The sequence below is a fragment of the Macaca thibetana genome, chromosome 7 (assembly GCF_024542745.1).
Source record: "Macaca thibetana thibetana isolate TM-01 chromosome 7, ASM2454274v1, whole genome shotgun sequence".
Lineage (NCBI taxonomy): Eukaryota > Metazoa > Chordata > Mammalia > Primates > Cercopithecidae > Macaca > Macaca thibetana.
The window spans coordinates 7,002,207-7,020,921 of record NC_065584.1 but is presented as its reverse complement, the minus strand read 5'-3'; the positions used below and the strand labels follow the sequence as shown (position 1 = coordinate 7,020,921).

Genomic DNA, 18,715 nt, shown 5'->3' with positions numbered 1-18,715 from the left:
ACTGCTTCTGGCTTTGGAGTCATAGCTGGGAAAGTTTTCCCTAGCCCCAGGTTGTAGAGAAATTGAATCGTGTTTTTCCTCATAGTTATGGTTTACTTTGTTGAATGTAAATGTCAATTGCTTTTGATAGCCACCATCCTGTGTGATTGGCAGCTTCTGCTTTTGCGAGTTTAAACCAAAGCAGTGGGCCCTGTGCTACCTTTCCACTTTGCCTTGCATCTTGGCACTAGAAGAAGACAATACATCTATTATTGAGAGTTGCCCAAGAACTCACAGCTCTATCCGAGGGACTCTAGCTCTGGCTGGCTGGGGAGGAGAAGGTTTACAAGCATCAGGCTCATATGTGTTGGGCATTTAGCTGGGCACATCACCCTTACTTCCTCAGCTGGAGGTCCTGTTGTTACCCCTACTCTACAGGTATGGAGACTGAAGAACAGAGACGGAAGTTACTTGCCCCAGTGATGCAGCCAGTAATAGGCTGCCAGGCTCAGGTCCCCAGGGTGTCTGCCTAAGTACTTGGACCCTCCCACTTGTCATCTCACCCCTGCTCATCCAAGGGCCAGGAGAGGCCCCACCCACCTCTGGGCTTTTGGCTCTTGTGAGGCTGCAGCATGGAGCACAGTCCAGCTGTGCCCCACCTCCCACCAAGGTCTTGGAGCAGCTTTCCTTTGTCTCCAAGTCTGAGGGGTAGGGCAGGGGCTGGCTCAGTCAGGGCCATGGGAAGGACCTGTGAGTGAATGCCATCTCACCTGGGGGTCCTGGGAGAGCCAGTGGCAAAGGCTTTTGTGTGTTGCCTTAGCCCTGTGTGCTAGGATGTTGCTGGGAGCCAGAGGACCCTGGATTGCTTCTTTTAAAGTAGTTGACCTTTTGTTCATTCACTCATTCATTTATGCATCCACTCACTTATCCAGCATCAATTTGACACACCTTACTGATGCCTGCAGGGGGCAGACCCAGTGCTAGCCAAGGATAACCCAGAAATGTGGGCAGCAGGGCATCTGTGCCAGGAGCTCACAGTCCTGTGGCTTAGGCAGGTGGCTGAGGTGGGCAGCTAAAGGAGCACAGGGCTGCGTGTGAGCCCAGAGCAATGCCTCCCCACCTCCTGTCCTTCAGATCTGCATGCAGAGGACTAGCAGCATGGGGTGAGGGATAGCTGGGTGCATCCGCCAGTCCTTTCTGAGGACCAGGAGTACTTAGAGGCTCAGAGGTGCGGTCGGGCCCCTCGTGTTGATGACTCAAAAGCTAGGCCCAGGGAGGGAATGAACCTTCCCCAGGCACATAGTGAATCTTAGTGGGCCAAGATTGGAGCCCAGTGACCATCCCCAACCCTGTGCACCCTGGAAGTGGCAGGAACCCAAGATTGCTCTGGACGAGTCGGCAGCAGCCCAGCGTCACCCAGGTTTGCTGGCAGGCCAAGTAGTGGGCAGATTGTAGGGACATAACCCCTGCATGTGTCATGATCGATCTTCTGCTTTCCCTAAGACCATGTCCCTGCTTCTCCACCAGGGGCCCGCAGTTGCCAGAAGAGTCTGAGCGAGGCTCCCTTTTGGATCCAGCTCGTTAGGCTCGGGTAGCACTGTCCCATGCCAGCTGTTGGTGTAATTAAGGTTGCCATAAAACCCACCAGCTAGACACACAAATGGCCCCTTTGCTCTTTCCTGGGACACAAGCAGTTGTGAAGGCGAGTAAATCATGTTCGGCGGCGATCACTTCAAAGGCCAGCCTTCCACTTGCAGCCACATTATTGGCAGGGATCGCCCATAACACGGCTTGTTTCTCAGCCATTCACTTTTATGACACTCTAATGAATTGGGCCATTTCCATCCATTCTCAGAAAATGTACGGAACAACTGTTTTGCTTCTCCTCAAAAACTTTGTCTTGGGAGGCAGGTGGTGCATTGGCAGGGGCATGCAGGTGGTTCTTGGCTCCTGGGCAAGTTGCCTGTCTCTGAGACTTCATGCCCATCGAGAGAAGCTACCTGTGGGGCTCTTGTCATGAGATAACTTATGTGAACCCCCCAGCCAGGGGCCAGCACCTAACGGGCACTCAGCGAGTGGCAGGGAGGGCCGTCATCTTCCTCATACTTTCCCTGGGTCCGCCTCTTAGAGATCGAAGTGTTGAGGCTGGTGGGGGCGGTGGTATTAAGGCCACGTGGGAGGATAGAGCAGGCACGGGCATGCAGAATCCAGTACGCGGAGGAAGGCAGGCAGCTGTGCCGTGAGGGGCAGCTTGTCTCCCTGTCCTGCATTCAGAAAACTGTTTTTTCCACCCCGGATCATTGTTTAGGCTTCAGGGGGCCCTCTCTGAAATCTCCTTAGTTGAGGGTTGCTTTGGAAGAGGCTCAGAGAAGAACAGTCATCTGCTGCCCACCCTCCCTGAGGAATTACAGAGGCAGGAGGCAGGAAATGACCAGCAGGAGAATGAACTGTGGGTCCCAGGGAAGCCGTGGGGGGGCGGAAGAGGCTCCACCATGCCCCGGCCATGTGACCTTGAGCACATCCCTACCTCTTTCTGGGCCTCAGTGAACCTCATCAAGAGAATGGGTCTCAACCTCCTCCTCCTCTAACCTAAACTGAAATTATGGAGTGCCACATTTAATGTGAATTTGACATATACATTTTAAGGAGGATGATAGAAAATATGTCTGCAAAATTTGAAAGGTGTGAACTCCAATTAAAAAGTCAAGATGGCTCATTTTGAGCTGGTGGGGCCCAGGGACTGAACTGTTTATGCTGCAGCCACATGGTGGCGCCCCAGGAACTGGTAAAGGGACCGGCTGGCCCCTCTGACAACTTGAGACCTTGCTGTGCTTCCGTGGTGGTGAGTGGGTGCCCAGCATGTTATTTCTGTATTGTAATTAAAGTCCTGTGCTCTGTGAGTTTGTTAAGTGGAGCTACTTGCTAGTCCTGGTACTGGGACCCTTCTCCATCCCCCCACCAGAGCTGGATATTTGAGAGCAGAGGCTGAATGTGATAAAATCTTCTAAGAAAGGAAAAACAACTGCTCGATACTTAATAAAGTCAGTTTATGAGACAGGAGACTGTGAAGTATCGGTGATGATGCTAAAACAATACAAAGTGTCGTTAAAGCTAAAATATGGCCTGTGATTCTGGCTTTATGGTCTGTCCCTAAGCACACTTGTTCCTGCATTACTATGGCTCCTCCAGGGACAACAATCTGGGACTTTGCAAGCTGTGAATTATGTGACATCTTCAGAAGCAAGACCCACTCAAAACATGACCCCAGTGTTGATGGATGTCAATATGCTCTCAAGGTGCCCTTGGCGAGTGAAGGGCCCTTCCCTTAGCACTTTCCCTGGGATCCTGCTGCTCTCAAGGGGTGGTAGGAATGCCTTTCTGGGCCCATGTGGCAATAGAGCAGGGGGGCTGAGAAGTTGACAGACACTAGCCTGGGCGTGGGGCGGGAGGGACCATGATTCCACATATGGCTTGAGGATGCTGCTCAGCCTGGGTGTGTGTGACCCAGCATAGACTTCACTAAACCCGCCTGCCCGCTGAGTCCTTGGCCTTCCCTGGGCAGGAGCCTGTCCGTGCTCCCAGGCCTGCCAGCATGACTGGTGTCCACTCTTGCAGGTGATGAGAAGCTACAAGGCGACCATCCAGCAGACCTTGGACATCCTGTTCCTCCGGGAAGGCTCCGAGTTCCTGAGCAGCACAGATGCTTCCACCCGTGACTCAGCTGACCGCACCATTATTGCCTGGGATTTCCGGACCTCTGCCAAAATCTCCAACCAGATTTTTCACGTAAGAAATCCCACTTGGCATTGCTGTCAGTTTCAGCCACAGAGTGTATCCATGTAGTTCTGATCTATCTGAGGTCCCAGGTCCCTTCTGTGGGAGGAGACTCACTTGACTGAAATCTCCAGGAGGGGGGTAGGCAGGTCTCAGCCTACCGCACACATGGAGAGCTTGCTGTGGGCTTCCAGATGCAATCTCCTTCTGCTATTCTTGTGCCAGCACGGCCACCCCACAGTGTAAGGGTCGGGGCGGGGGGCAGTTCAGTCCAGATCAATGGGGAACGTGGCAGTGCAACCTGAGAAACCCCACCCTCCCACTGCCACCACAACCAGCTACTCAGAAGGGATTTCTGGCCCTCGGTGGCATTGGCAGGTGATGTAGCCCAGGAGTTCAGAGCAGGGGCCCCACAGTTAGAACACCTGCATTAAGGTTCTGGATTCACTAGGACCTTCTAAGGCAGAGAGCCCTGGACCTGCTATTTAGCCTCTTTGATTCTCACTTTTTTATGAGAAAATAGTTTTGAGAATTAAGAGAGAGAGAGAATGCTTGTAAAGGGTATAGCACAGTGCCAGGTACAGGGAGTGCTTCTGTACTTTAACTGTCATTACCACCACCACCATCAACATCACTGCCACCACCAGTGTCATCACTGCCACCATCATCGTCACCACCAGTACCATCATCAGCATCACTGTCTCTATACCCACCACCACCACCGTCATCATTGTCACTACCACCACTCCTGTCATCACCACCATCATTACCACCACCGTTATCACCAGCACCATCAGCATCACTGTCTCTATACCCACCACCAGTGTCATCACTGCCACCATCAACAGTATCACCATCAGCATCACTGTCTCTATACCCACCACCACTGTCATCATTGTCACCACCACCACTCCTGTCATCACTGTCACCACCATTATCACCAGCACCATCAGCATCACCATCACCATCTCTATACTCATCACCATCATTGTACCACCACACCACCACCATCACTGCCACCACTGTTATCACTAGCACTGCCACCATCAGCATCAGCATCACCATGTGTATACCCACCACCATCACCACCATCATCACCGCCACCACCATCACCACCATCCTCTTTATCTCCCGTACCACCATCATCATCACTGTCACCATCACCACTCTCGTTCTCACCACCACACCATTTCTATCACCACCGCCATCACCATCATCCCCACTGCCATCTCTGTCACCTTCACTGTCACCAGCATGTCTGTTGCTGCACCACCACCATCACCACCACTCTATCACCACCACCATCTCTGTCACTACCACCAATTGTATCACTGCCACCACGATCACTGCCATTACACCACATCTCTGTCACCACTACCATCTCTTATCAGTACCACCACCAACACCAACACCACACTATCTCTATCACCACCACTGTCACCAGCATGTCTAGCACCACCACCACCATTACCTCTGTCACACCGTCACCACCATGATTGTCACCACCACCATCTCTGTTATACCATCATCACCACCACCACCGCTACCATCATCATCACCACTAACACCGCCATCATCATCATCATCATCTTTTGAGATTTCAACTAATCCATGACTAATCTCCGAATTTAAAACTTTATGTCATGTATATGATATATGTGGGTGTACATGAAATATCTATCCTGTATACACCTTCTTTTCCTCCCTGCCTTTTCCTTGTTCTCAATGGGTTCTAAGTGGCCCTGAGCAAACCTGCTTCTAGACGTCCACTGCAGGGTGTCCCAGGGCAACCCACTGGGCAGGACAGGCAGGACATTGGACCTCTGAGGGTGTCCTGCCTCCGGGAGCCCAGGGGAAGTGAGGCAGATGAAGGTGCCTTGTGCCTGAACTGTAGTTACACTGCACGCTGTCTGTGCGGAGGGAACAGGTGCTCAGCCTGGCACCATCACACCGGCAGCTCGTTGTCTGACCGTGGCAGCCTCTGTGCCTCTGATGGGCACATCAGCCTGCAGCTGTGCTTCCTGCTGCTCCCCACTTTGCCCTCTGAGTTTGGGCTCTCTTAGAGAGTGTGGCCTAGGGAGAATAGTTAGAACAATGTAAAGCCAGCTTGAGGGGGCAGTTTAGGGGTGCTTTCTGTAGGACCATGTCAATGAAGCAGTGAGATCTCGTGCCCCTGTGTTTTGAGGTTTGTGCTTGCATTTCTTTTCTCATTTGGCCACTTACCTCCTCACTTACTGTGCATTTTGGCTGTGTGGGTCCCTGGGCTGGGCTGGGCTGGGCTGTCCCTGAGGACTCACTGTGGAGGTGGCGAGATGGTCATGTAGATTCCTTTTCTATCCTTGTGTGACAAATTACACAAACTTGGTGGCTGGAAGAACACAAACTTATTCCCTCACAGTTCTGGAGGCCTGAAGTTCGTAATCAACATTAAGTTTGATTGGGCTGAAATCAAGTTGTTGGCAGGGTGTGCTCCCTCTGGAGTGTCAAGGGGAGAATCCCTCCTGGCCTCTTCTGGCTTTTGGTGACAGCCGGCATTCCTGGCTTGTGTCTGCATCTCTCCAGCCCTCCAAGCCAGCGTCTTCACACCACCTTCACTGTGTGTCACATCTCTGCACCTTCCCTTTGTTTCTTTTTTTTTTTTTCTTTTGTAGAGATGGGGGTTTTGCTGTGTTGCCCAGGCTGGTGTTGAACTCCTGGGCTCAAGCGATCCGCCCGTCTCAGCATCCCAAAGTGCTGGGATACAGGCGTGAGCCACCACGCCCAGCCTTGGCTTCCTTTCTGTAAGGCTGCACGTGACTGCATGTAGCGTGACATAGGATCATCTCCTTATCTCAGAATCCTTAATTATGTCTGCAGAGACCCTTGGTTTTGACCCTGTAAGGTAACATTCACAGGTTTCAGGAATTAGAACATGGGTATATTTTGGGGGGCTTTTTCCTGCCTGCCACAGGGACACAGGCAGGTTGTAGAAGCTGGGAAACATGGAGGAAATTTGGGTCCCTCTAGCCTCCAGAAAGAAGTCCAGCCCCGCCAACATCTTGAGTTCAGCCCAGTGAAGCTGCTTTCAGACTTCTGACTTGCAGAACTGTGTGATGTAAAATGTGTGTGTCTTGAGCCACCAAGCTTGTGGCGATTTGTCATGGCAGCGATAGGAAACCCATGGAGACACCCAGCAAGGGTCTGGAAGCAGGCCCCAGGTCTACAGCACCTACTGTGTACCTGTCTGTGGGAGGGGAAGCTGGAGCGGAGCTTCCCCTCAGAGCGGAGTGCCGGGTAGGGGGTGTCTTCTCCGACCCATTTGTGGCTCTGCTTTTCTCAGGAGAGGTTCACCTGCCCCAGCCTCGCCTTGCACCCGAGAGAGCCCGTGTTCCTGGCACAGACCAATGGCAACTACATGGCCCTTTTCTCCACTGTGTGGCCCTACCGGATGAGCAGACGGCGGCGCTATGAAGGGCACAAGGTACTTCTGTCCTTGTCTCCCAGGCGAATGATGAGCCCCAGCCCCAAGCCTCCTGGCAGTCCTGGATATGGGCCCCGGGGTGCATGGAGCTTCTGTCTGGGCGGATCCTGCTTTCTGTTTCCTGGGTGAGTGCATGCCATGTGGCCTGCTATCTCTTCAAGTCCCTGAGCCACATCTGGTCCTCACCCCAGGGCCCAGGTACTGGGCAGGAAGCAGTAGTTGGCTCACACAGACAGGTCTCAGAGGTGGGTGGCGGGAACAGGACAGAATGGTCATGGGTGTCATTTCTGCACCCTCCCCTTTCCACAGTGAGGCCAGCCTTGATGGGGTGAAAGGGGCTGGGGGCTGGGTGACTGTCCCTGAGGCCAGACCCCTCAGCTGGGCTGGAGCTGATCTCCCTGGATTTGCTGAACTGGCCTTGGGATGTGAGCCCGCATTAGGGCTCTACAGCCTCATGGGTGGGACTTGGGCTTTGACCTCAGGGAATGGGGTGTGAAGCCCAGCTCTGCTCTGTCAGCTCGGGGCTTCGGCCTGTTCCTCTGTAGAATGGGTGTACTCACCCCAGCTTGACAGGTGCAGCCTACTCACCCGCTGTGTCCCTCTCTGCAGGTGGAGGGCTACTCAGTGGGCTGTGAGTGCTCCCCAGGCGGTGACCTGCTGGTGACGGGCAGCGCCGATGGCCGGGTCCTGATGTACAGCTTCCGCACGGCCAGCCGGGCATGCACACTGCAGGGGCACACGCAGGCCTGTGTTGGCACCACCTACCACCCCGTGCTGCCCTCCGTCCTCGCCACCTGCTCCTGGGGAGGGGACATGAAGATCTGGCACTGAGCTTTGTGTCACTGAACCTTCCCGTTGCCAGCTGGGCTCTGGGACTCCCCTCTTCCTCAAGGGTGTATGAGAGGAATGAGCACAGAGGTTGGCTGTGGGTCCTGGGTACCACCCTCTGAGCCTCAGTTTCCTCATCTGTAAAGTGGGGACAAAAGTCTGTTTGCCTCAGGAGTGTGAGGACTACAATAGTGAAAGCGCCTGGCAGGCGGCCGGCGATGCCTAATAAACGTGTGTTTTGCTATTTGTTAAGTGTTTTCAGCAATAAGTTTGCATTAGCGGCTTCTTCTCACCTCCTTCCTCCCAGGCCTGCTGGAGCTCTGGAGACAGAGAGAACTGTGCGAGCTTGAGATGGGATCATCTCGCTCTGGGGGTCCCAGCAAGGGAGTCCTGAAGTGGGGGTAGTCTGTATCTTTGGTCTGCCCTCAGGGATTCTGTTGGAGCTCAGTGCCCCACCAGCCTCACAGGCCCCAGCCGCTTGCACTCCCCAGGACTGTGGCCAGCTGGGCCCCTGGTTGGCCCAAGCCCTGGGCCCCTTGGGCCGCCTCTTTCCCCACCAGTGTGCGTGCTGCACACGCAGGTGTGCTCACCTGCTGAGGGAGCCTCGTGGAGAAGTGAGGGAGGGACCCTTGAGGAGCCGGAGGAGCTGGGCTGGGAGGAGGCCTGGCTCCCCAGGTGCCTGCACAGGCTGACTAGATGGAAACCCCAACAGAATTGTAACTGAGGGGCCACTCCAGGAGCCCAGGGATCTGCTGACAGGTGAGGGTGGGGCCCACGGGTACCTTGGAAGGCTTCCTGGAGGAGGCAGACCTCAACTTGGTGAAGATGGTGTCCCTGGCAGGGGAGTCAGTGGAGAAAGGCAGAGAATGTGAAGAGGCTGCCCATGGACCAGAGCAGTGGGGGACGCAGGAAGAGGTGGGCACTTGGCTTTCCCTCCCCCTGATTCTGTCCCCGCTCCACTGTCGCCATAGCAGAGGCAAGGCAAGGCACCACTCCTCTCCCAGGTTCATCTCCGCATCTGTAAAGTGGGGCATCGGAAGAGCCAGCCTGCAGGCTCACAGCTAGGGTCAGAGAAGGTCAAGTCTGTTGGGAGTGTCCTAGGAGGGGGCTGAAGCTGGCCTGGAGCCGGTGGGTGAAGACCTGTGTGTCAGTGTGTCCAGGGGGTCCTTGGGATCCCTGGGCTCCTCTGGAGGAGTATCCCAGACGAGGGAGGAGCTGTGCAAAGGCCCCGAGGTGGGGCTTCTGAGGGCTGAACCCTCCTGCCCGACAGTCACCGCAGAGCCTGACACATGGCAGGCATCTGGGTCTACAGCACCTACTGTGTGCCTGTCTGTGGGAGAGGAAGCTGGAGCTGAGCACTCGGGGTGCTGAGGGCACGGCCCCAGTGTCCCCCTACGGTGCCCTGAGGACAGGGTGAGTGGGATCCCCTGGCCCATGTGGGGGCAGCGTCCTCATGACCCACAGTGGGAGCACCTTCTGTGTATTTCTTTTAGGCTCAAGAACGGCTGTTTTGGTGAAAAGAGTTGCACCCTGTGCCCGGCGAGCTTGGTCACTGGCGAAAGGGAAGATTGCCACTGGCCTGAGCAAGGCGGTTGGGGGTGGTGGTGCTGAGGCTGGTGTGGGAGATGGGTAGTCTCTGCCCTCTGCCCCATGTGGCTGCTGGGGCCTCCCTCTTGTCACGCCTCTGGCGTTTGCCCTTTCTCCTCCTGCTCTGAGAGGGGAGCTCCTGTGACCTGTGGGGCCCATCCCATCACCCCCACCCAGCAGGCTGATGGTGCCTCACGGCCTTTGGGCCCACCATCCCCCTCCCCAGCCTCCTTCCCTCAGTGCTTGCTTGGATGGTATCTTCATGAAAGCTCCCCTCACCCACAGACCCCTTTCCCCACAGAGCCCCCAGCCCCGCTGATACCCTCACCCACAGACCCCTTTCCCCACAGAGCCCCCAGCCCCGCTGATACCCTCACCCACAGACCCCTTTCCCCACAGAGCCCCCAGCCCCGCTGATGCCCTCACCCACAGACCCCTTTCCCCACAGAGCCCCCAGCCCCGCTGATACCCTCACCCACAGACCCCTTTCCCCACAGAGCCCCCAGCCCCGCTGATGCCCTCACCCACAGACCCCTTTCCCCACAGAGCCCCCAGCCCCGCTGATGCCCTCACCCACAGACCCCTTTCCCCACAGAGCCCCCAGCCCCACTGATACCCTCACCCACAGACCCCTTTCCCCACAGAGCCCCCAGCCCCGCTGATGCCCTCCACCTGCATTTGCAGTGGAGCACATGCCCCAGGCTGGGGTTCCTGCTCCGTGCTGGTGCCTGACCCTGGCACAGAGTGGGCCTTCCACAAGTGACTGCAGGTGTGGCCCGGTGACAGGACGTGGGCCTGTCGGTGTCCTTCATTGCTGTGTGACTTTGGGCAAGCTGCCTAGCTCCCAGTGCCTCAGTTTCTCCTTCTGTGAAACAAGAACACATCGCGTGGGGATCATGAGACTGTGTCTGTGTGTTTCCTGGTAGGGCCCGTGTGTCATAGGCGCTCAGGAAGTGGTGCTGGGACTTAGTGTCAGGCTGACCACTTGACGCAGGAGCTGAGCCAGTTTAGGGGAGAGGGCGGATGTGGCTCCCTTCTCAGACCTTGCCACAGTGGACCATGGGGTGGTGGGCCCTTGTTCCTACCCTTGCTGTCCCTGTCACTCTCTGGGCATTGGCCTTGTCCGGGTTCGATCTAACGGCAGAAGCCACCAACTGGGGCTGCCACCCTCATTCATTCCCACTGGACGAGTCCAGGGAAGGACTCAGATTGGTTGACTTCTGTCACACCCATGCTCCACACCCAGGTTCCTTGGGCAGGTGTGGTGGGAACTGTGATTTGTAGCAGGGAAAGTGGTCTCCTCCCCAAGTGCAGGACCCTCCTACAAGTATTTTCATGAGGGTGTGTCTCCCCAGCTCCAGGCCCGAGCAGGCCTCAGCACGTGTTTGTGGAATGAATGGATGCTGTGCGAATGAACCCAGACACACTGGGGAGGGAAAGCTGCAGTGGTCGGGGTGGAGGGAGGCCTGGGCTTCTCAGGCCGTTTCTCATTTGCCTTTCCCATCTCCACACCTCACTGCCAGCCCCAGACCTTGGAGTCTGGATGCTCTGCTTCCTGACCCAGTGCAAACCCCAGTGGTTTTCCACCTTCCTGATGATGATTTTGTGATTGAGAATTTCGTCGCAGCATTTGGTGATTGTTCCCTACCATTGTATGTTCATGTTGCCACTGATTTAGCGTGAGCATCAGTCACAGATGACACTGCGTCAGGCTTCCGAGGGCTGGGATACAGCTGCTGAAAGGCCTCCTGTCTACCTGGGCTCCTGGCCCCGCTCCTGTGCTGGGCACACATCACTGCCTGCCACCTGTGGGACTCAGAGCCAGGAGACCAGTTCATGTCCCAGGGCCATTTCCTGCTGGTCTGAGACCTTTGCAGGGGCCTTGCTTATCTGAGCCTTGTTTTCTCATCTGTAAAGTGGGTCTGTGGGGATGAGGAGAGACGAGGCAAAGGAAAGAACTTTGCAGATTGTCACCCACCTTCACTTGGGACAAACACCTTCCACTTCTGTGCACCTGAAGTCCATTTATTTTCCAAGCTGGTGGCCTTGAACCAACCCAAAGCTCTGACCCTTCTGGGGCCGCGGGGCCACCCAGGGCTTCGCAGAAAACCCAGTGTGGTGGTGTCTTAGCTCCACCCTCTGCGGGTTTGATTTCTCAACACAGGCCGCTGTGGGTGCCAGCTGGCTGCCAGCCCCTTCCCTTTTTAGGTCATTTTATTGGGAAGAATGGCAGGTGTGCACCATGCTTTTATCTGTTTCTTTTTCCAAACACTTTCTTCCAAAGAACATTCTTAAAGACTGACTTTGATCCTCGGCAAGGTGTCAGGGAGTTCACTGTTTGCAGTTTTAAAATAAGAAAGCTAAATTTAGAAAATGTGGAGCAGGAATGAAAAAGGAGTGTGGTCTCTTCCCTCCACCCACCTTCCTGGGGCTGAGTGTTCACCTTCATCCTCTCCTAGAAAATCTGAGATGCCAGATCCAAAGCCATCGTGGAGAAAACGGCTTCACCTCCAGATGCCGTGCAGACTGCATGTGCTGGCTGCACCGCTGTATGCCAGGCGTGGCCGTGCAGACTGCGTGTGCTGGCTGCACTGCTGTATGCCAGGCGTGGCCGTGACTTTTTTCTGAGTGCAGCTGGTGCTCACAGCTCCTGACAGGGTGTCCATGACTCCACTGTCCAGCAGAGGAAACTGCTGCCCTGAGGGCAGGGAGCCGTGCCCAGGGCCCTCTGACCCCAAGCCTGTGCTCTTTTTTGCACCTGGGATCCCTTCCCAAATGGCCTCCTGTGGGCACCACCTCCACCTCACTTTGGCTTTCTGTACGGTGGGAGACCAAGCTACCTAGAGGGTCCCTGGAAATTGCATTTATGAATGTCCTCAGGCTCCAAAAAGGGAAGCAGGCCAGGCAGGCCTGGGTCTTGCCCAAGGTGGCACTGTCAACTGGTGGCAGAGCCCAACCCTGCGCTGCCCTACTGAGAGCTGAGGCGAAACATACATGGATGTGCGGGCGGGTGGTGGATGCGCAGACAGGGCCGCCCTGAAGACAAGGCAGGATCTCAGTGCAGGGAGAGGTCGGGGTGGAGCAGGGAACCCCATGCCATGGCCAGCTGCCTGGGTAGATGGCGACTGCCCAGGACTTCCCGTCCAGCTGTGGGGACAGTCCAAGTGCAGAACGTTGAAGGGCAGATCCAGAGGGAAACTGCCAGCTCCAGAGCTCAGCCCCTTGGGAGCCCCACGGGAGCACTGAACAGTTTCTGGAACTCTCCAGCTGTCACAGATCTGTGCCTTTTCATGGCTCTGTTCCATTTGCCTAAAATACCTGTTGAACTCCTATTCATCTTTCAGCACCCAGTGTGATCCTCTCCTCTGACCCCTTTCATTCATCCCCCTGGAGCATGAGGGCCCTCCCTTCTCAGATGCCCACAGGCCCTGTGTTCTGGAAGCCCTGAGCTGAGTGTTACACTGTCTGCCTTCCCCCTCTACCTCTGAGTTCCTTGTGGGCAGAGCCAGGTCCCTGAGGCCATCATGAGGCTGCCAGCTGACAGCAGCACCAGGGAGAGGAGCGGGGCACCGAGACCCAGCCCAAGGGATCCTGCGAGAAAAGAATCACCAGTCAGAGCCATAGGTGCTCCTGTCTCAGGGCCCTGCTGAGCCAGCTTTGAGCCATGAGAATTGGGGGTGGTGAACCAAGGTTCCCCAGCCTCAGCACCACAAGGAGCAGTGTCCTGACTACTCCCGACCCTGGGGGTGTCAGCCTGACCCTGCTGCTGCAAGCCGTGTGGACCCTCTCCTTCCTCTTCTCTCCTGAGTCAGAAGGCTGCCTGGCTCTGCAACCAGAGTCACCATTCCTACCCAGTCCTAGGCAAGGGTCTAATAGTGCTGGCTGCTCTGGGAACAGGACACCTTGCAGGCCCGGCTGTGGTAGGCATTGCAGCCCAGGCAGGAGAGCCCTGTGAGGTGCAGAGGCCATCTTGGGGACCGCAGGCTCTGAGGTGGCAATGTGGGGGCCAACAGCCTGAATCTAGCCCTCCAGATCTGGGCCAAGGCTGCCACCCAGGGCAGGTATGTCTGATTCAGTAGCCCCCAGGAGAGCTGAGCAGGGCCTTTGTCACCTAGAGGTGGGAGAGCCAGAGCGCCCCTCTTTCTGACCTCAGCTTTCCCATGTCTGACAGAAATCTTGCAGCTAACACTGGGGCAGCTGAGGCTTGGGTTCCCCTCTGGGGATGCCTCTGCCCACCGGGTGCAGTTATTTCTCTCTCCTGCCCTCCTGGCTGCCCCCAGCTCAGTGAGGGCTGTGGCTCCTGTTCTGTCCACGGCCCCAGAGCGGAGACCAGAATCCCGAACCTCTCCAAGCTTCCTCTGGCTCAGGGATGCTGCTTCCTGGGGCGGCACTTATGGCTGGAGAAGACACAGCCAGGCTGGCTCTGGCTTCTTCTGCAGAGGAAGCGGAAGGGCAAGGATGCAGGGAGCCATGGCTGATGCCCACTCTCCTTGGAGTCATCTGACCAGAGACAGAGCAACGCTAGAGCTACACACAAAGCCAGGTGTGCCAGGGACCCTCCAGGCATGAGCCTGGGGTGAGGTGCTCCCCACTGGGACGTGCCCCCAGGCACCTACAGGGACAGCCATAAAGGCCCCCTTGGGGAGGGGCCTCCATCCTCAGCCTTGAACCCACACATGCACATCTTCAAGGGCAGGGATGAGTGTGTGTCCAAGATGAGCAGGCGTCCAGAGAAACAGGGCTGCCGGAGCAGGAACCATGAGGAGGCCTGCACAGATCACACATGGTCCAGTCCCAGACCAGCTTGTGAAATGGTTGTGCCCACCATGTTGACAGAAATGAGATGAGCTGGAAAATATCTCCAGGGAATGGGAAGCTAAGAAAGTGGCACTGTGGATTTGTAAAACAACCAAGTAGAAACTCCAGAAATGAAAAACATGAATAACTGAAATGAAAACCTCAGTGGCTGTGTGTGGCGGCTGAATAGACACAAGAGGGAATTAGTGAGTTAGAAGACAGATGATGCACAGTGTAGCAGGGAGAGCACAGCAGCCACAGAGGGTGTGGGGAGGGGCAACAGGGCCCACTACAGGCCTGGGGTGGCACAGGGTGTGGGGAAGGGTGACAGGGACCGTTATAGGCCTGGGGTGGCACAGGGTGGGGGAGGGGTGACAGGGCCCATTGTGGGCCTGAGGTGGCACAGGGTGCAGGGAAGGGTGACAGGGCCCATTGTGGGCCTGAGGTGGCACAGGGTGTGGGGAGGGGTGGCAGGGCCTGTTGCAGGCCTGAGGTGGCACAGGGTGTGGGGAAGGGTGACAGGGACCGTTACAGGCCTGGGGTGGCACAGGGCACAGTGGTGGGGGTGACAAGGCCACTATAGGCCTGAGGTGGCACAGGTCTGGGGAACAAACCCGGAGGGAGAAAACAGAATGGGCAGAGAAATGTTTTAAAAATACAATAGTTGAGAATTTTTCAGAACTGGTGAAGTACACCAATCACAATGTGAGACTCCCTGAGAATCCTAAGAAGGATTCCTAAGAAGGAACTCCATACCCAGACACACCTCAGGGAAACCGCAGAAAGCCAAAGTCAAAGAGAAAATCTCAAAGAGCTGGAGAAAAGAAAGCAATTTTGTTTTCTAACCAAAGGGGAGCGTTTCCTGGACTGACAGCCAGTTCCCAGTGCCAGCAGGAAGGCAGAGCAGAGCGGCAGCGTCCCGTGTGCCCAGGGAAAAGGCTGCCTGCCGACATGCCGTCTGCACCCCCGGTACCTCTCAAGGAGCAGAAGCCAAGTCTGAGACACGAGGATTAGAGGCCAGGAAATCGGTGGGGCAGCGCACAGGAGCATGAGATAAAAGAGCTGTTGTATCCGGTGGGTTGGGAAAAGCAGGAGAATCCACACCCTAGACAGGAACTTGGATGCCGGGGTGGGGACCGGGTGTTATGGGGATGGGGTATGAAGTGGAGTTAAGGGGCCCAACTTGGCTGCAGAGAACAAAGCTGGGGAGGGACACCAGGGGCCCCAGGTTCCCAAGACCAAAAGGCAGGAGGTGGAGAAAAAGCCCAACCCAGATTCTTTCCACCAGCGTCTTTTATTAATGAATGCAAAATACAGTACTAACTGACAGGGCATGCATCAGAGACGACAGGAATGCAAGCTACAGAAACCAGGAGTGGAGGGCCTCATCATGTCTGAGGTAGAGTAGACGGTGTCAGGGGGCGGACCCGGGGGGCGGAGATGAGCACCGGCCGCACTGGGGCATCATCCCGGCCCACCAGGGACTATGGGCCGTGGGAGGGCTCAGGGCGGTGTGGTGGCCACACTGCGAAAAATGGATTTTTAAAACACTTCATAGCCCCGAACTCGTTTCAGCTCCCTCTTTGTGGACACTTCAGGGTTCCCTTGTCACTGGCTGGTGGGGGTGGTCTTGCCACTTCCTACTTGCAGAGTCTGGTCTCCACAGGACACCGTCCTTCCCTTCCCTTCCAAGGGGCAGGCCCCACGCACCCTCACCCAAAAAATAAAGGAGCTTTGTGTTGAAAACGCCAAGGCAGCCGTCCAGGGAGCTGGAGGCCAAGTGCGTTAAGAAAGACCCTTTTTCTCTATAAAAATAGTTTCGCTTTATAAAAGGGGGGATGCTCCTCTCACATGGGGGAAGGACGTGTGAAAAACGTTCTAAGTGGAGTTCCACGGGGCGGGGCTGGGTGGACACCGCGGTGTGGGGGATCCTCCTCTCAGGCCTACAGGGTTGGGGAGGAGAGGAGGTGCTGGGAGGAACAGACTCCTGTTGGCAGGGGCGGGGGAACAGCGGGGGCTGGGGAGAGGTGGGGCCGGCCCCTTTGGGGCACCGTGGGCTGGTGGGGAGGGGCCCACGGCCAGGCCTGCACGCAGGCGCTCAGTTGAGCAAGGTTCCGTAGAGCTGGGCCTTGGTGAGGCTGTCCTTGCGGCTCAGCCCCGTGCCACCAGTCCGCGGAAAGGCCTGCTGGGGGCTGAGGCGGGCGGCAGGGTGCATCTCCGGGGAGGCCTCCATGGAGCTTGGCTCCAAGGAGTCCCTGGAACCCTGCTCAGGCTCAGGGCTGCTGGCGGCCCCACACAGCTGCACCCCGAGCCTGTCCCCGTCCCCCGCCTCGCTGGGTGCGTAGCCGGGCAGTGGGTCAGCCGAGCGGCCGGGGCTGAGGCTCAGGTCGCCGCCCGCCCGCAGGAAGCAGGGCTCTGCCAGGTGGCCCTGGGAGAGGTCGTCCCCCTCCGAGAAGCTGTCGGCCTTGTAGCTGGCGTAGAGCGGGCTGGCGCGGCCGTCCGCCTTCTTGCCCGGGCTGCCCCCGGCCCTGCCGTAGTAGCGTTCAGAGAAGCTGCAGGGTGAGGCACGGCCGGCAGCGCTCACTGGGTAGGAGTAGGCGCCAATGTCCTCCACACTCAGGGGCCGCCACTGGCTCCTCATGTCCTCCCCGGGGAGCCGGGCGGTCCCCGGCTTGGCCCGCAGGCTCCACAGGTTTGGGGGCATCAGGGCCTGCTGGGGACCCGGAGAGGCCGGGAAGCGGAAGGTCTCGGCCGGGTACGGTGACATGGTCCGCCCGAAGCCTGGGGCCACTTCGGCCTCCAGCGGGGCCGCCACCGCGGCCGTGGCCTTGGCAAAGCGAGGGCTGCCCTCATAGGTGGCGGCGGGCGGCTTGCGCTCGAAGAGCTCGTCGCGGCTGTTCAGGTAGATGGCCTGCTGCGACGCGGTCAGCGTGCTGGCCTGCGCGTGCTCCTTCTCCTCCGACGTGGCGCTGAAGCTGGAGTAGGAGCTGGACGTGGGCAGTGAGCCCGCGTAGCTGGGGAAGGCCTCGTGCTGGAAGCCCGCCGGGAAGGCCGCCGCCTCGGCCTCCTCCTCCTCCTCGGCCGCGCTGTCGGTGGAGTTCTGGGTCCGCAGGAAGCCCACGTCGGTCACGGGCGCGTCCACGCTAGGCCGCCGGTCGTGCCGCCGCTCCTCCGGGCAGTAGAGGGCTGTGTCACTGCAGTAGATGTCTCCCTTGTAGGGGGGCCGCGGGCCTGGTTTCTCCACCCCGTCGCAGAAGGCCAGGTCGCGGGCCGAGGCATCGGACAGGCGCGAGGACAGGCTGGTGGGGTCCGGCTTCTCCAGCACCTTGGCAATGACGCAGGTGGGGACGCTGTCGGCGTAGGCCGGGTGGCAGAGCGGGGATGGCAGGCTGCAGCCGTGCTTCTCCATGTGCAGGCTCACGCGCTCCTGGAAGTCTGAGGGCAGCTGGAACGGGTGGGAGGAGCGGGAGGGCAGGGACAGGGTCACTGTCAGCATGGTGGCCCAGCCCTGGCCCCGAAGCTGAGGACTGAGGTTAGCCATGACCGACAGGCAGACAGACAGACGAACGGGGCCTCCCAGCTTCTCAAATCACACCACGGGGAGCCTGGATCCAGGACGATGTACTGAACAAGCTCCCAGGGGTGTGGGTGCTGTGAGTGCCTGGGGATCCTGGGTCATCTCTCCCCACCCCACTCCCATTGCACCCAGGACAGCCCAGAAGCTGCAGTCGCCTGGAGAAGCCAGAACCCAGGTCTGATTCAGGTCCCACTCAAGGCTGCACCCACTCCCAGCCCCAGGCCACCCATTTTGTGCCCAGCAAGGGGTTGACTTGCTCTCCCAGGGCCATGGGTTCTATGGGTTCTCCTGGGGGCATGACCTGCTCCCCAGCCTCCCAGTTATGCTGCTGGAGCATTCCTGAAGAAGACAGACTCAGAAACAGATGCAACAAAGATTGAGGGCCAGGGCTGAGAGTGCCTGGTGCCATTGGGGGTGTCCCGCTACTGTTTGATCTATTTTGTGAGTGTCTCAGGCATGGCCCAGGACCAGGGGAAAGGAACACAGGCCTGGCTGGGAGATTGCATGTGAGGGGAGGGTTGGGGGGCGGGGTGCGCCCGGTGCGGCGGCCATAGGCAGGCCGGGGTGGGCCGCTGGCCCATCTGCCCTTGGCATCGGGCAGGCCTGGTTCTGGGTCCCGGCTCTGCTACCTGCCCGCCGTGTGGCGTCAGTCCCGCCCTCTTTCCTGAACGTTTTCTTTCTGAAATAGGCACCGTCAATCATCGTGCCCAACC

General features: G+C 57.4%; 3 protein-coding genes across 11 annotated transcripts in view; 1 reads left to right on the top strand and 2 right to left on the bottom strand.

Annotated features, from left to right (window-relative positions):
* WDR25 (WD repeat domain 25) overlaps window positions 1–8,302 on the top strand; it is a 153,240-nt gene extending 144,938 nt beyond the window's left edge. For all 3 annotated transcript variants that reach the window (XM_050796731.1, XM_050796733.1, XM_050796732.1), the window contains exons 5-7: window positions 3,595–3,765; window positions 7,073–7,213; window positions 7,823–8,302. In XM_050796731.1, the coding sequence (XP_050652688.1) occupies window positions 3,595–3,765; window positions 7,073–7,213; window positions 7,823–8,044 (534 nt within the window). In that variant the 3' untranslated portion in view covers window positions 8,045–8,302. The remainder of the gene's footprint in view (window positions 1–3,594; window positions 3,766–7,072; window positions 7,214–7,822) is intronic.
* The window catches only part of WARS1 (tryptophanyl-tRNA synthetase 1), a 217,923-nt gene that overhangs the window by 190,178 nt on the left and 9,030 nt on the right, over window positions 1–18,715 (bottom strand). The gene's annotated exons all lie outside the window — the stretch shown is intronic.
* The window catches only part of BEGAIN (brain enriched guanylate kinase associated), a 50,317-nt gene continuing 47,305 nt past the window's right edge, over window positions 15,704–18,715 (bottom strand). For all 7 annotated transcript variants that reach the window (XM_050796709.1, XM_050796712.1, XM_050796714.1 and 4 more), the window contains one exon: window positions 15,704–17,870. In XM_050796709.1, the coding sequence (XP_050652666.1) occupies window positions 16,524–17,870 (1,347 nt within the window). In that variant the 3' untranslated portion in view covers window positions 15,704–16,523. The remainder of the gene's footprint in view (window positions 17,871–18,715) is intronic.